This window comes from Trachemys scripta, chromosome 2 (assembly GCF_013100865.1).
Source record: "Trachemys scripta elegans isolate TJP31775 chromosome 2, CAS_Tse_1.0, whole genome shotgun sequence".
In the NCBI taxonomy this organism is placed as follows: Eukaryota; Metazoa; Chordata; order Testudines; family Emydidae; genus Trachemys; species Trachemys scripta.
Window position 1 is genome coordinate 38,429,621 of NC_048299.1, and position 14,372 is coordinate 38,443,992.

General features: G+C 41.1%; 1 protein-coding gene across 1 annotated transcript in view; it reads right to left on the minus strand.

The window, feature by feature from the left end:
• Positions 1-11,727, minus strand: part of LOC117872153 (macrophage mannose receptor 1-like) — a 52,833-nt gene extending 41,106 nt beyond the window's left edge. The window contains exons 1-5 of the mRNA XM_034760333.1: positions 11,527-11,727; positions 5,116-5,517; positions 4,071-4,244; positions 2,020-2,184; positions 1,383-1,496 (exon numbers count right to left, since the gene is read on the minus strand). Coding sequence (XP_034616224.1) covers positions 1,383-1,496; positions 2,020-2,184; positions 4,071-4,244; positions 5,116-5,517; positions 11,527-11,587 — 916 coding nt within the window. The 5' untranslated portion in view covers positions 11,588-11,727. The remainder of the gene's footprint in view (positions 1-1,382; positions 1,497-2,019; positions 2,185-4,070; positions 4,245-5,115; positions 5,518-11,526) is intronic.
• Positions 11,728-14,372: the final 2,645 nt, after the last annotated feature.

Consider the following 14,372-nt stretch of genomic DNA (forward strand, 5'->3'; position numbering starts at 1 on the left):
TTATGATAAAATATGAATTACATAACATCTGGTGTAATATTCAACTGGGGTCAGGTCATACTGATATGACTGCTTAATAGTGAACTTAATGAGATAAATTCTTCCCTCATTTACTCTCATGAAATCTGTGGACACAATTTGGCCCAATATTTTTGTGCCCTGCATATTCTCCTATTGATTCTTGTGCATAATTCCAGCTCATGCTAGGAATTATATACATATGTATTGAATGAAGAATGTACCCCAGTGTTTGAATAATCAGACACTAACAATAAAGAGAAATTGTATGCATTTAGGGGAAACATTCATATTTCTTTTATAAATTCTATTTATCTTTTAGAAAGTAAAAGAAGATAAGTGGAAAATCATAGTTGCTAAAATTATTGGACACAAGAGAATTTTATTACTGACCTATATGACCCATTGTCAAGGGAATGCAGAACCAACCTGGGTGAAGGCTGTAGGAGGCCAAGGCACAATGCTCCCCTACCTCTTGAATCAATGGGGTGAAGCAGGAAGTTTGATGGGATCAGCAGGGAATAGACAAACCCTGGAGTCGTGGGGAAGATAGAGGCAGGCCTGACTAGTCTGGAGCTGTCTCCCAACCATGGTGTCAGGAGAGGTAGGTAGCCATATACCCCAACACCAAAGGAACTTTAAGATTTGGTGAGGGTGAAAAGAAAATCAAATATATTTGCTCAGGAAGCAAATAAAATAAATTGAATAAATTTGGGGTTTGTGAGGCAGCTGAGATCATAACAGGAATTTTGAATTTGAGCCACCTCATTGTTACTATGATGACAGTAGAGATTACTTCAGGGCTAGAATGTAAATGCACAGGGACTCACATGGTTAAAGACTCTTTAGGATATAAAATGAGAAGAAAGTCCCAAAAATAAGGAGGAGAAACTCTGAAAAAGACTAAACTTTTCACTGCCATCGAGAACTGACACTTTGAGATGTTCTCAGATGAAGATGGTGAAGTTTAAGGAGCACAAAGAGAACGTTAGATGTCTTAACTGACTCAACATTACCTCTAAATACATGCCTTATGCAACCCAGCTGTTACCCAGACAGAAGCTATGTAGGATTTTATTGCATTTTAGTTGTGATATATGATTTTCTCTTACTTTTCTAATGAACTTGGTTTCCTTAAGATGATGATTTCTGTTTTTGTTTTTTAGTTTCAGATTACATATTAAAAGCATAACTCCACTGTCAGATCTTTAAAGTGGAGCTCAGCTCCAACGATGATCTATTCATAAGGCTTCCATTACAAATGCTATATTTATTTGTGGGATAATACAAAATTGTAACTGAGATCCATTCAACAGTCTAGCTGCAGATTTTCATCCTTAAACCATTCTAAAAATTACCCCTACCTAGATCCCAGTTTAAATATCTGAAAGGACTGCCACCACTCCATTGCCATCCATAGTTGAAATTCAGACTGTTAAGTCCAATCCACAGAGCAGATCTCATCCTGTCAATCAAATCTAAAGAACCAAAAGAAATTGAAATACATCATCATACATTTGTTGTAAAATACTTTACAGGCACAACATTTTGAAGAAGCTAATAGTTGTCATCTTAGGGGTTTCCAAAAATGTTTGCAATAAGCTTTGGCAATGAAAGGCATTAAGTGCTGCAAATAATATTTTTATTACTAAATTCACTCTAAGTTTTGATGCAAAATCATTCAAAGCCTTTATTCAAACAGATCCTATATTTATGTGCACAATATTTATGAGAGCTGCTGACAGGATTAATCCAGTCAGGTGCTTTATATGAAAGGAAATTCCCAGAATGCTGTATTGGAATTTCTACATGAGGAACAGCTGAATTTCCAGTACTTCAAAAACATCACTTTCCATGGTTAGGTTTTTTTCCTATGAGTTAGCACATATTGCTAATATTCAAAATCTCATTAATTACAATAGATGATTAAACCACTGAAAAGTTAGTGATCCAACATAGAAAAATAACTCGTTTTCACTCCGAATTGCTTTCATAATTCACCTCTCAGATACATTTGCTCGTGTATCTCTGTGATACTTAATAATTCTGCATTTTGTTGCTGGCAGCTTTTCCGTGCTTGGTGCCATGTTAGAGCTGATTGGAAGTTTATCTGGTAGTGGGTGCCTGTCAAAGGGTCTGTAGTCCAAAATCTGTGAGTTTCATTATCTGCATGAGAGAAGTGGGATGCAATGTTGACATTTATTCTGACTAATGCATATGAAATGTATGATAAAATTTAACTGTGAGCATACTTGTAAAATCGCACTGTTCCAACCGAGAAAACAGAATCCTTTCTTTAAAAGCGGGAGTCTGTTATTTTGCTCCATGGATGAAATCCTGACCACACTGAAGTCAATGGGATGAGCCACTGATTTCAATGGGGCCAAGATTTCACCTGATATATTCAATTTCATAGCTCAAATGTGACAATCTTCCAAAGAAATAAATACAATGGGGCAAATCCTGCTCCTTCCTCCATGGCACTACACAGCCCCAGTCATAATAGATTTAACATGGTTCCACAACAAGGAGTAGAGAATAGGTGAGAATTTGGGGTTCCTGCCCAGAGTATCTACAGTCTCATACATGACAAAGCACAACTCTTGGGTGGCTTCCTGTGCATTCCAATGCTGCCATATTTGGGAGGTGGGGTTAGGCAGGTCAAGAAAGGATTAGAGTTGACTCAACAGCCATTGCACCCTCAGGAAGGAGTTATTTGTTTCTAGTTTTATGGACATATTCAGCACTATGATGTTCATTGGCTGGTTAAGGCAGATTCACAGGTGCTTTGCATCACAGGAGTGGCACAAAACAGTCAGAGGAAACAGGTGAATCTGGTCTTTGACTTTCTCTCTCATTCTGAAAAAGCAAGGAAATTAAAAGCAAATGATGACATTGACACAATATTAAGGCTGAGATTGCATTTGTATTATCTTCTGTAAATTCAGGGTTCAGCTTCCTAGTGTGACCTTCTCTCTAACCTCATGTGTGTATCCATTTCAATAGGGTCACGGAGTCATAGAGTTTAAGGTCAGAAGGGACAACTAGATCATCTAGTCTGACCTCCTGTAAATCACAGGCCACCAACACCACCCAGCACCCGAACACTAAGCACAACAACTGAAATCAAATCAAAGTATTACAACCCACAGGAGACTAGACTACTATGTGCTACAGGCAGAGAATACGACGGACCGAGTTGCACCAGTGCTGGAGGCCTGTACCCATATGCTGCAAAGCAAGGTGAAAAAAAACAAGGGCACTGCCAATCTGACGTGGGGAAAATTCCTTCCTGACCCTACATATGGCTATCAACTGAGTATGCGGCTTTCCAGAAAGATTGTAATGGCCTGATTCTACAACCCTTCCTCATGCTGGGTCAGGTTCTGTGGCCCATTCCATTCCCTTTCACCACACAGGAGACTGCTGACATCTCCCAAGGGGGTATACATATAGCATAGCAAGCTCCTATGTCTAGGGTACCCAGATAGCAAGTGTGAAAAATCAGGACAGAGGACGGGGAGAAATAGGCACCAATATAAGACAAAGCCCTGAATATCAGGACTGTCCCTATAAAATCGGGACATCTGGTCACCCTACCTGCAACTGCAACATAGGGGGCCTGCCAAAGATGGAGAGGCAATATGCTGCTGCTATCCATAGCTGACAGTAAGGGAAGTAGCCCCTGAGGTAACTGATAGTGGCTGCCTGATTCACTGGTGGTTTTATGCTGACCACAGTAGAACTTAGAGTTGCCTAGAGATACTGCTCAAAACTCTGCAGTTGATAACAGTCCCCAATTAGGCAGAGTTTTTTTTCTATAATTATAGATGCACACAGGTAACATTTTATATGGCTGCCTTCTACTGCACTAGATTTCACATTATTGCCCTGTAAGAAATGTTATAGGGTGGAGGTAGAGGATGATGCAAAATAAATCAGTTCAAGTTTTTGCCTTGTGAACATGACACTGTCAGTGACATTTCAGCAGTGTTGTTCTGTTTCCTAAATATTGTGCTATTATATACTCTAAATCAACATTCAGAACTTACATTTTAATGGGCAAAATCCATACAATTGGTCTGTGTCAAAGTCTGCTGTTGTTCCACACCAGAGCAAGCCATCTGACCTGGCAGTATCTGTACACTCGGCATACCATTTGCCACTCAGCTTGAAAGGGAATACACAGGGTGCCCCATTGGCATTTCCTAGCAATGTAAACAAATCTGGGGATACAAAATGATAGAAGTCAGTATAGAAATAGTAATAAAAATAAGGAAGCTTGAGGTGCCCAACTTTCTAATCTTCTGTATCACATGTGGGAGGGTCACTGCATGCATGATCACTGATGGCCGACTGTTGCTCTCAGAGCAGCATAAGACAGCCAAGGAAACACTATGTGACTTACACATTTGTTCAGTGTTAGCTGTGGCAGCTGGAAATTGAACCTTCAGAACTCACGCTTATGAGCTGGTGGAAGCACCTAGTTATCTTCACTAAATTCATTTTAAGATACATTTCTTTGACTGGAAAAAAAGTGTTTCTCATATAGCTTCATTTTTAATAATTGTATATTTTAAGTAAATATCTTTTCAGTTCACTCTTAAAAGGACTTTTCATCTTCTAAAGTTACTTACAGCATTTGGAGGAACTGTACACAGAATTGATTTTCTTTTCTGATATTTATGGGCCATCAAAGTTGAAATGTGAAGTAAGCAGAGATAAATTTGTGCCTCTCATCCAGTAACTACAATGTACTTTACTAGCACATATACTGCAGCGGACTAGACTAACACAGTTACATTTAATAATATTAAATAATGTAATTCCATTTTTGTTTTACAAATAAGACAACAAATGTTACAGTTTTTTCCTTCCCTGATGCTGAATAAATCATATCATGGTATGATTCATGTGTAAAGTGAAGAGTGTGTTTGCAGGGTTGGGATGTAGAAGCCAGGTCATGCTCTGCCATAGTCTCATCGGAGAACTGAGCATGGCTGATTATACAATCAGATGAATATACATCAAATTACTCTAACACATACATAAATAAATTAGTTCAGAACAATAAAAAGATTAATTTTCAGACTGTACCTTCATAGCCCCGAGAGCACAAATCATCTGTGGTTCCATAGACCTTCCACTTACTCCTCACACCTGATTCCTTCTGCAGCATAACATTTCCTTTTTCTCTGCTGCCAGAGTTAAAAAACAAATCTTCTCCTTGGATTGCAAGAAGGGTTTCATTTCTGCATTCCCAATGTTGGAGTTCACTTGTCTTGTTACAAGGATACAGAGTGATCATCACCTGGTCTTTCTTTGAAGGCACTCCCAAGCATAGCCTCAATGCTACACTCATAAGCTGGTGATCAGAAACCCACCTGAATTTTTGTGATTCAGTGTCCTGGTTGCAAGTGGCAGTTGTGACAGAGTTAGAACTCTGAGCTTGAACACAGCTCTTGAGGTCTTTATTATATATTAAAAATATTTCATTATCTGCAAGACAAAATGAGACTAATTAATGTGTTTGGGTTGGACAGAAGTTGAGAGGAAAACAGTAAGCTGATGTGAGGTGTTGTTTTATTGAATCAAGAATGGGCCTTTTACTCATGGCACGTGATTGTGGATTCAAGTCCCACTTTCAGGAGCCTAGTAAGTAGGAAGGGAAAAAAATCAGGTGTGACTTGTGCATACACAACACAAAGAGACAATCAAGCAAAGAAAAAAATGTAACAATTTATATTATACCACATTTTAGCAAAGCAATAATTATAATGGAACTTTCTTTTTCCTTTAACTTTGTCCCGAAAACACACTTCTTCCAAGAAGTTTTTTCTGGTTGCACTAAATGCTCCAATAACAACTATGTGGGTGAAAGAAGCTTTTCTGGATGCACTAAATGCCTCAATAATAACTATGTGGGTGAAACCATACAATCACTATTCTCTTGAATGAACTCACACAAGAAAATGATAAAAGAGAAAGATACCCTATCACTTGTGGGTGAACACTTTTCACAAAATGATCATGCTATATCTTACCTATCAGGCCTCATCCTCAAAGGAAACCTGCACAACTCTTTCAAAAAAAGAGTCTGGGAGCTTAAATTCATAACTCTGCTAGACACTAAAAATCATAGACTGAACAGAGACACTGGATTTATGGCTTATTACAAAAATCTGTAACCCACTAACCCTCTCTTTTTGTCCCATGATTGCAGAGATGTTAACGGGTCACTCTGCCTTGAATGGTCCCTTACAATATGTGCTAGCTACTTATGCTAAACAATCTGTTCCACCTTGCATTTTGCTGTGACACTGGGAGCACCTTTCCCAGACCTGAGGAAGAGCTCTGTATGGCTTGAAAGCTTGTCTCTCTCACTAACAGAAGTGGGTCCAATAAAAGATGTTACCTCATCCAGCGTGTCTCGCTAATATCCTGGGACTGACATAGTTACAACTACACTGCATACAAAAATAATAGCTTGTTATCCTTTCATTAGTGCAGTTATAGTAAGAGTCTAACATAACTTATACAATCAGATGATAGGCTAATTCCAACTACAACACTGAAACACAGAATGTGAAAGTATGGTTAAGCAACATTACAATTAACATAAATAGGGAAGGCTAGAACTGGCATTTCCTCTATAGAAGTAGCTATGTTCCAGCTCCCTAAGCCTTCTAGCTCTGGGGCTTACAGAAGTGTTGAAGGACTCATGTGTAGCATTTTATACAAATTATTTAATGAGCTAATTTTTATATTTGTAAATAATTTGCATATAACCATAAATCTCATCTTATGGTCAACACACTCTGCTCCAAGCTATGGCAAGAATAGGACACAGGGGCAGGATATAGGTGTTAGATAGGAGACTGGGGTACCTGGGTGTTCTTTGGGTGTAAACAGAGTGCTGTTGGGTGACAGCTGGGTGTTGGGGTTTTGGGGTGAGTGTGTGCTACCTGGGAGGGTAGCTAAGGTGTTACTGGAGGGCTATGGTTGCTCGGTGGCCGGTGGGGGGAATTCTTGCTGGAGGAGCCTGGGAACAGTTCTGAGCCACCTCACATGTTGCCACCACCTGCTCCTGCTGGCTGTTCCTTCCCTGCCCAGCTCCAACAGGGGGAATTCATTAACAGAAGAGGCAGAGAGACTGCTTGGCCTGGCAGAGCGGGTGCCACAGGAGCCCCTTTGTGACAAGGCATATTACACATAGCCCAGCTGAGGAGGATCCATCTGAACTCTGAGAATGAGTGACAAGGCTGCCAAGAGCCTGAGCATCAGCTGAGGAAGCCTTTTTCTCGTTTATTTGTTGTCATTGTGTATTCCTGTGTGGTCAGTACCAGGGACCTCTTACTTTATTCTTCTCAGTGGAGGCTGAGGTCAAATTGTTTTTAAATGGCTAAAACAAAACAAAAAATTAATGATGGTGGGATTGAGGGGGTCAATTGCCTCAATCACTTGTATAGATGTTAACTGTGTCTTGTTACATTAACTTTTCTAAATCAAATGAATATACTGAATATACCTTTATGGAATTTTAAAATAAAAATAACCTCTTTTAGATGTATAATTGGCTTTGGCCCCTTTCAGCCCTACCTCTGATGAATGATTTTAAACAAGTCTATTGCCCACAATTCCATGGGATGGTGTTCCAAGAGGGAGTGCTAGCCAGAGACAGGCTCCACCTAACGAAGAGAGGGAAGAGCATCTTCACAAGCAGGCTGGCTAACCTAGGGAGGGGGGGCATTAAACTAGGTTCACCGGGAAAAGGAGACCAAAGCCCTGAGGGAAGTGGGATACTGGGAGGAAGCACGAGCAGGAGAGCATAAGGGGGGAGGACTCCTGCCTCATACTGAGAAAGCAGGATGATCAGTGAGTTATCTTAAAGTGCCTATACACAAATGCAAGAAGCCTGGAAAACAAGCAGGGAAAACTGGAAGTCCTGGCACAGTCAAGGAATTATGATGTGATTGGAATAACAGAGACTTGGTGGGATAACTCACATGACTGGAGTACTGTCATGGATGGATATAAACTGTTCAGGAAGGACAGGCAGGGCAGAAAAGGTAGGGGAGTTGCACTGTATGCAGGGCCGGCTCCAGGCACCTGCTTACCAAGTAGGTGCTTGGAGCGGCTGCTCCGGAGGGGCGGCACGTCCAGGTATTCGGCGGCAATTCGGCAGACAGTCCCTCACTCCTGCTCGGAGCGAAGGACCTCCCGCCGAATTGGCACCACAGATCGTGATTGCGACTTTTTTTTTGTTTTGTTTGGCTGCTTGGGGGCGGCCAAAACCATGGAGCCGGCGCTAACTGTATGCAAGAGAGCAGTATGAGTGCTCAGAGCTCCGGTATGAAACTGCAGAAAAACCTGAGAGTCTCTGGATTAAGTTTAAAGTGTGAGCAACAAGGGTGATGTCGTGGTGGGAGTCTGCTGTAGACCACCAGACCAGGGGAATGAGGTGGACAAGGCTTTCTTCTGGCAACTAACAGAAGTTACTGGATCACAGGCCCTGGTTCTCATGGGAGACTTCAGTCACCCTGATATCTGCTGGGAGAGCAATACAGCGGTGCACAGACAATCCAGGAAGTTTTTGGAAAGTGTAGGAGACAATTTCCTGGTACAAGTGCTGGAGGAACCAACTAGGGGCAGAGCTCTTCTTGACCTGCTGCTCACTAACAGGGAAGAATTAGTAGGGGAAGCAAAAGTGAATGGGAACCTGGGAGGCAGTAACCATGAGATGGTCGAGTTCAAGATCCTGACACAAGGAAGAAAAGAGAGCAGCAGAATACAGACCCTGGACTTCAGAAAAGCAGACTTTGACCTAAGGGAACTGATGGGCAGGATCCCCTGGGAGATTACCATGAGGGGAAAAGAGTCCAGGAGAGCTGGCTGTATTTTAAAGAATCCTTATTGAGGTGCAGGAACAAACCATCCCGATGAGTAGAAAGAATAGTAAATATGGCAGGCGACCAGCTTGGCTTAACAGTGAAATCCTTGCTGATCTTAAACACAAAAAAGAAGCTTACAGGAAGTGGAAGATTGGACAAATAACCAGAGAGGAGTATAAAAATATAGTTCAGGCATGCAGGAATGAAATCAGGAAGGCCAAATCATACTTGGAGTTGCAGCTATCAAGAGATGTTAAGAGTAACAAGAAGGGTTTCTTCAGGTATGTTAGCAACAAGAAGAAAGTCAAGGAAAGTGTGGGCCCCTTACTGAATGAGGAAGGCAACCTAGTGACTGAGGATGTGGAAAAAGCTAATGTACTCAATGCTTTTTTTGCCTCTGTCTTCATGAACAAGGTCAGCTCCCAGACTGCTGCACTGGGCAGCACAGGATGGGGAGGAGGTGACCAGCCCTCTGTGGAGAAAGAAGTGGTTCAGGACTATTTAGAAAAGCTGGATGAGCACAAGTCCATGGGGCCGGATGCACTGCATCCGAGGGTACTAAAGGAGTTGGTGGATGTGATTGCAGAGCCATCGGCCATTGTCTTTGAAAACTCATGGCGATTGGGGGAGGTCCCGGATGACTGGAAAAAAGCTAATGTAGTGCCCATCTTTAAAAAAGGGAAGGAGGAGGATCCGGGGAACTACAGGCCAGTCAGCCTGACCTCAGTCCCTGGAAAAATCATAGAGCAGGTCCTCAAGGAATCAATTCTGAAGCACTTAAAGGAGAGGAAAGTGATCAGGAACAGTCAGCACGGATTCATCAAGGGCAAGTCATGCCTGACTAACCTAATTGCCTTCTATGATGAGATTACTGGGTCTGTGGATGAGGGGAAAGCAGTGGACATGTTATTCCTTGACTTTAGCAAAGCTTTTGATACAGTCTCCCACAGTATTCTTGCTGGCAAGTTAAAGAAGTATGGACTGGATGAATGGACTATAAGGTGGATAGAAAGCTGGCTAGATCATCGGGCTTAACGGATAGTGATCAATGGCTCCATGTCTAGTTGGCAGCCAGTATCAAGCAGATTGCCCCAAGGGTTGGCCCTGGGGCCAGTTTTGTTCAATGTCTTCATTGATGATCTGGAGGATGATGTGGACTGCACTCTCAGCAAGTTTGCAGATGACACTAAACTGGGAGGCATGGTAGATACACTGGAGGGTAGGGATCGGATACAGAGAGACCTAGACAAATTAGAGGATTGGGCCAAAAGAAATCTGATGAGATTCAACAAGGACAAGTGCAAAGTTTTGCACTTAGGATGGAAGTATCCAATGCACTTCTACAGACTAGGGACCGAATGGCTAGGCAGCAGTTCTGCAGAAAAGGACCTAGGGGTCACAGTGGATGAGAAGCTGGATATGAGTCAACAGTGCGCCCTTGTTTCCAAGAAGGCTAACGACATTTTGGGCTGTATAAGTAGGGGCATTGCCAGCAGATCGAGGGACGTGATCATTCTCCTCTATTCAACATTGGTGAGGCCTCATCTGGAGTACTGTGTCAAGAAGGATGTGGGAAAATTGGAAAGAGTCCAGCGGAGGGTAACAAAAATTATTAGGGGTCTGGAGCACATGACTTATGAGGAGAGGCTGAGGGAACTGGGATTGTTTAGTCTGCAGAGGAAAAGAATGAGGGGGGATGTGATAGCTGCTTTCAACTACCTAAAAGGGGGTTCCAAAGAGGATGGATCTAGACTGTTCTCAGTGGTAGCAGATGACAGAACAAGGAGCAATGATCTCAAGTTGCAGTGGGGGAGCTTTAGGTTGGATATTAGGAAAAAGTTTTTCATTAGGAGGGTGGTGAAGCACTGGAATGGATTACCTAGGGAGGGGGTGGAATCTCCTTCCTTAGAGTTTTTTAAGGTCAGGCTTGACAAAGCCCTGTCTGGGATGATTTAGTTGGGGATTGGTCCTGCTTTGAGCAGGGGGTTGGACTAGATGACCTCCTGAGGTGCCTTCCAACCCTGATATTCTATGATTCTATGAATGCAGGGCCAATCATGATTTGGCCCAAAAGTTGTTATTCAGACTTAAATATGCACATCCAACCTTAACTCTGCCCTGTGCCAATGCCCACAACCAGTTTCTGCCTATATCTTTGATACATTCTTTTACACCAGCTTATATATTTCTAACAGCCATATACCCCCACTTTAACATCCAATTATTTATTTGCAAGTCACATCTTTTCTTTTACAAGCTCATCTAAAGTGGAAGAAGGTACACATGCAATACATTTTATTCTTTTATATAGATCTATATTGCTGATTAAATCAGATCCTACAGAAATCAAGACTGTACCTGAGTATGTCTGCCTCTGCTGTTACTTCTGCTCCCCTGCTAGGCCTGGACCTGGCTGCTTCCGTAAATATTTACCTTCTTCTGAGAAGGATCCAACACATCTGGATAAGCCTCTCTAGCCCATTTCTTTAAATCACTCAGATTAGGATTAATAATAAATGCAAAATAAACAGACTGAACCAGAGTTTCAAAGGAAAAGCATAAGAAGGAGAAGCACTTTCATATCCACTCTGATACTGGAGACAAAACAATGACTTACCCAGTAGCTGCAAAGCACTGTGAATGAGAGAGATAAAAACCAGCAACATGGAGAGAGTCATCACAAATGTTTAACTCCTTTCCACCAAGAGATGGGTTGCAATTTGTTGCTGTCAATAAAATCCTTCTCAAACAAGCTAGGTGGCAGGTCTTCCTCAGTTTCAAAAGGCTGACAGATCAGGGGAAAGCTCTGGGCTCTAAATAAGGAAATATCCTGTCACATGTGGCTTTTAAAAATAACTCAAATTCACAGTGTAAACTTCGCTCCTAAGAACAAAGTTTCCTTCCATAGAAATGCAGGCGGTAAAGTAGTGACAGATCAATACTGTTTTTCTGGACTTACGTTAGTTTCACAGATGAATCAATTGTTGGACTGTCAGGTCAATCAACTCTCTAGTGAAGGTATCAGGGAGCAAACAGAATAAAAGAGCAAAGCTGTTCCCTTTCCTTCAAAAATGAACTTTAACTCTCAAAAACATACTTAGAAAGCCAGCAGTGGAGCAGAGAATAGAAAACAGGCCTTCTGACTCCCAGGCCTTGTTGTTACTTTAAAAATATATCTATTTTATCTCAAGGAAACTAATGTACACGAGCTATCCTGAGATTAAAAAAAAACCACAGTGAAGACGAGGCACTTTAGTTGTATCATGAAGTAAACTAGGCCGTGTCAGCACGATACATCTGCCTGGGGTTGACCTTGCATAGTTTACCTCACAGCAAAACAAATATGCCTATTCTTCCCTGTGTTTTTACCTCAGGATAGCTCGTGTACATTAGTTTCCTTGAGTTAAAAAATACATTTTTTTTTAGCAGAGAAGGCAAGTTGTCAGGGCTGTGCCATCATGTACCCTATCCCCTGGACCAAGCCGCCATTGAAGCATTAGGAATTTAAAATATTGTAGACCAAAATCCTGAATGTCAAAACATTTGGAAATAGCTAAGGTTCTGACACTAACATTACAGCTGGCCTTTATCTTAGTTTATTCTCCATTTGCCAGAGAAAGCCTCCTTCTGAAAAAGAGACTAAGGCTTCTAGGTACTTTTGAAAGTTTCACCCCACATGCCGTCCTACGTCACCACAAACTCCACAAAGCTGACTTTCCACCACCTGACCTGCTACCTGGTTTAAATTGTGTAAGCCAAGAGTAAACTTACACAGTAGGTTTAACATTTCTTCCAGCATGAAATGAGGAAGGCAGGGGTGGGGAAGATGAAGAGGGGAAATAGCTTGCATGATTTTATATTTTTTTGCAAGTTAGTTTTCACAATTACAGATTGCACTGTTTGAAAAATATGATTTAAAAGACAAAAGGCATTCAGCTAGTTGGAGAGTGAAGGCAACACATCTATCAATGAGGACACACTTCTGTGAAGGGAAAGTTGTATTGAACCCTAGCAATCAATGGTGACACACCTAATCAGGACATTATGGATCTGTACATATGCTAGAAGAGTTGTGACTCAACAATTAATCTACATAGTTATACTTCCTCATATACCAGGTAGGCTGAGAGAAGCGGTAACTTGAATTAAAGGTGGGTAGGTAGCTGTGTGCTTATGTGCTCATAAAATCCAAAATCAGATTTACCAATGCAGCAATAATGAAATGGAGAGGTCCAAATGTAAGAATTAGAGAATAGAGCTGGCTGGAGAAACTTTGAACCATATTCCATCAACATTTAAATGCTTTGAGAAATCAGGTCAACTTAGCTGGAATTCTGTTTCAGAAGAATGTCCCATTATAACATTTTCATAATGAAACATTTCAATTATTTCAAAATGACTTCATTTAAAATCGTTTCTGTTTTGTATGATACATTATGAATATATCTTATAATACAAAATAATAAACAAAAGTATGAATCAAAATGAAATGTTTCAATTGATCTGACTACTTTGCAGAGAATTTCACAATGTGGTGTTGGGGGGAGGGAGGGATGGGTCCAGTTTAGAAAAAAGCCAGTTTTTGAAATCTCAAAATTCTTTGCAAAATGGACCTTCCATCCTCCACACAGTTCTATTAGACAAGCTGTCTGATATAACAGCTCAACATAAACTCAAGAGGGAAGGAAAATCCTTAAGGAGCTCTGAATAATGGGAGGCATAGGATAAGCTGCTGAATTCTAAAGAAATGCTGATAAACAAAATAGCTATGCAGTGTAAGGTTTTGCCTGTTTCCTGTCTGACTGCCAATGAGTTCATCCAGGCCAGCTTCAGACTGTTTCACTACCCCTTTTTTACAACAGCAGGAGAGCTAAGCAGGAAGTTGCCTCCGCACTGTCACAAACTAAGAGGACTATCATATGGCTTAAGAGAGAGAACAACAATAGACTTACTGATTTCAGCCACAAACAGTGCTGATTTCTTAAAGGGACCACTTTCAAATTAAATTATCAGAAAAAGCATTCTTCACTCAAAGAATAAGTGGTGTAACATACACTGGGGATAGTGTGGGAGGGGGAGTGAGATACACTATGTTATTGATACTCAACAAATAACTTGAATTCCCACATTAAGGGCAAATGAGCTTTAACCATGAAGTCAACCTGGTTAAAATATTTTGAATTACAATTTATTTTGAAAAAAGAACAGGAGTACTTGTGGCACCTTAGAGACTAACAAGTTTATTTGAGCATAAGCTTTCATGGGCTAAAATCCACTTCATTGGATGCATGCAGTGGAAAATACAGAGGAAGATATACATATGCACATACGCAGAGAATATGAAACAATGGGTGTTATCATACACATTATAACGAGAGTGATCAGTTAAGGTGAGCTATTACCAGCAGGAGAGAAAAAAAACTTTTTGTAGTGGTATCAAAATGGCTCATTTCCAGTTGACAA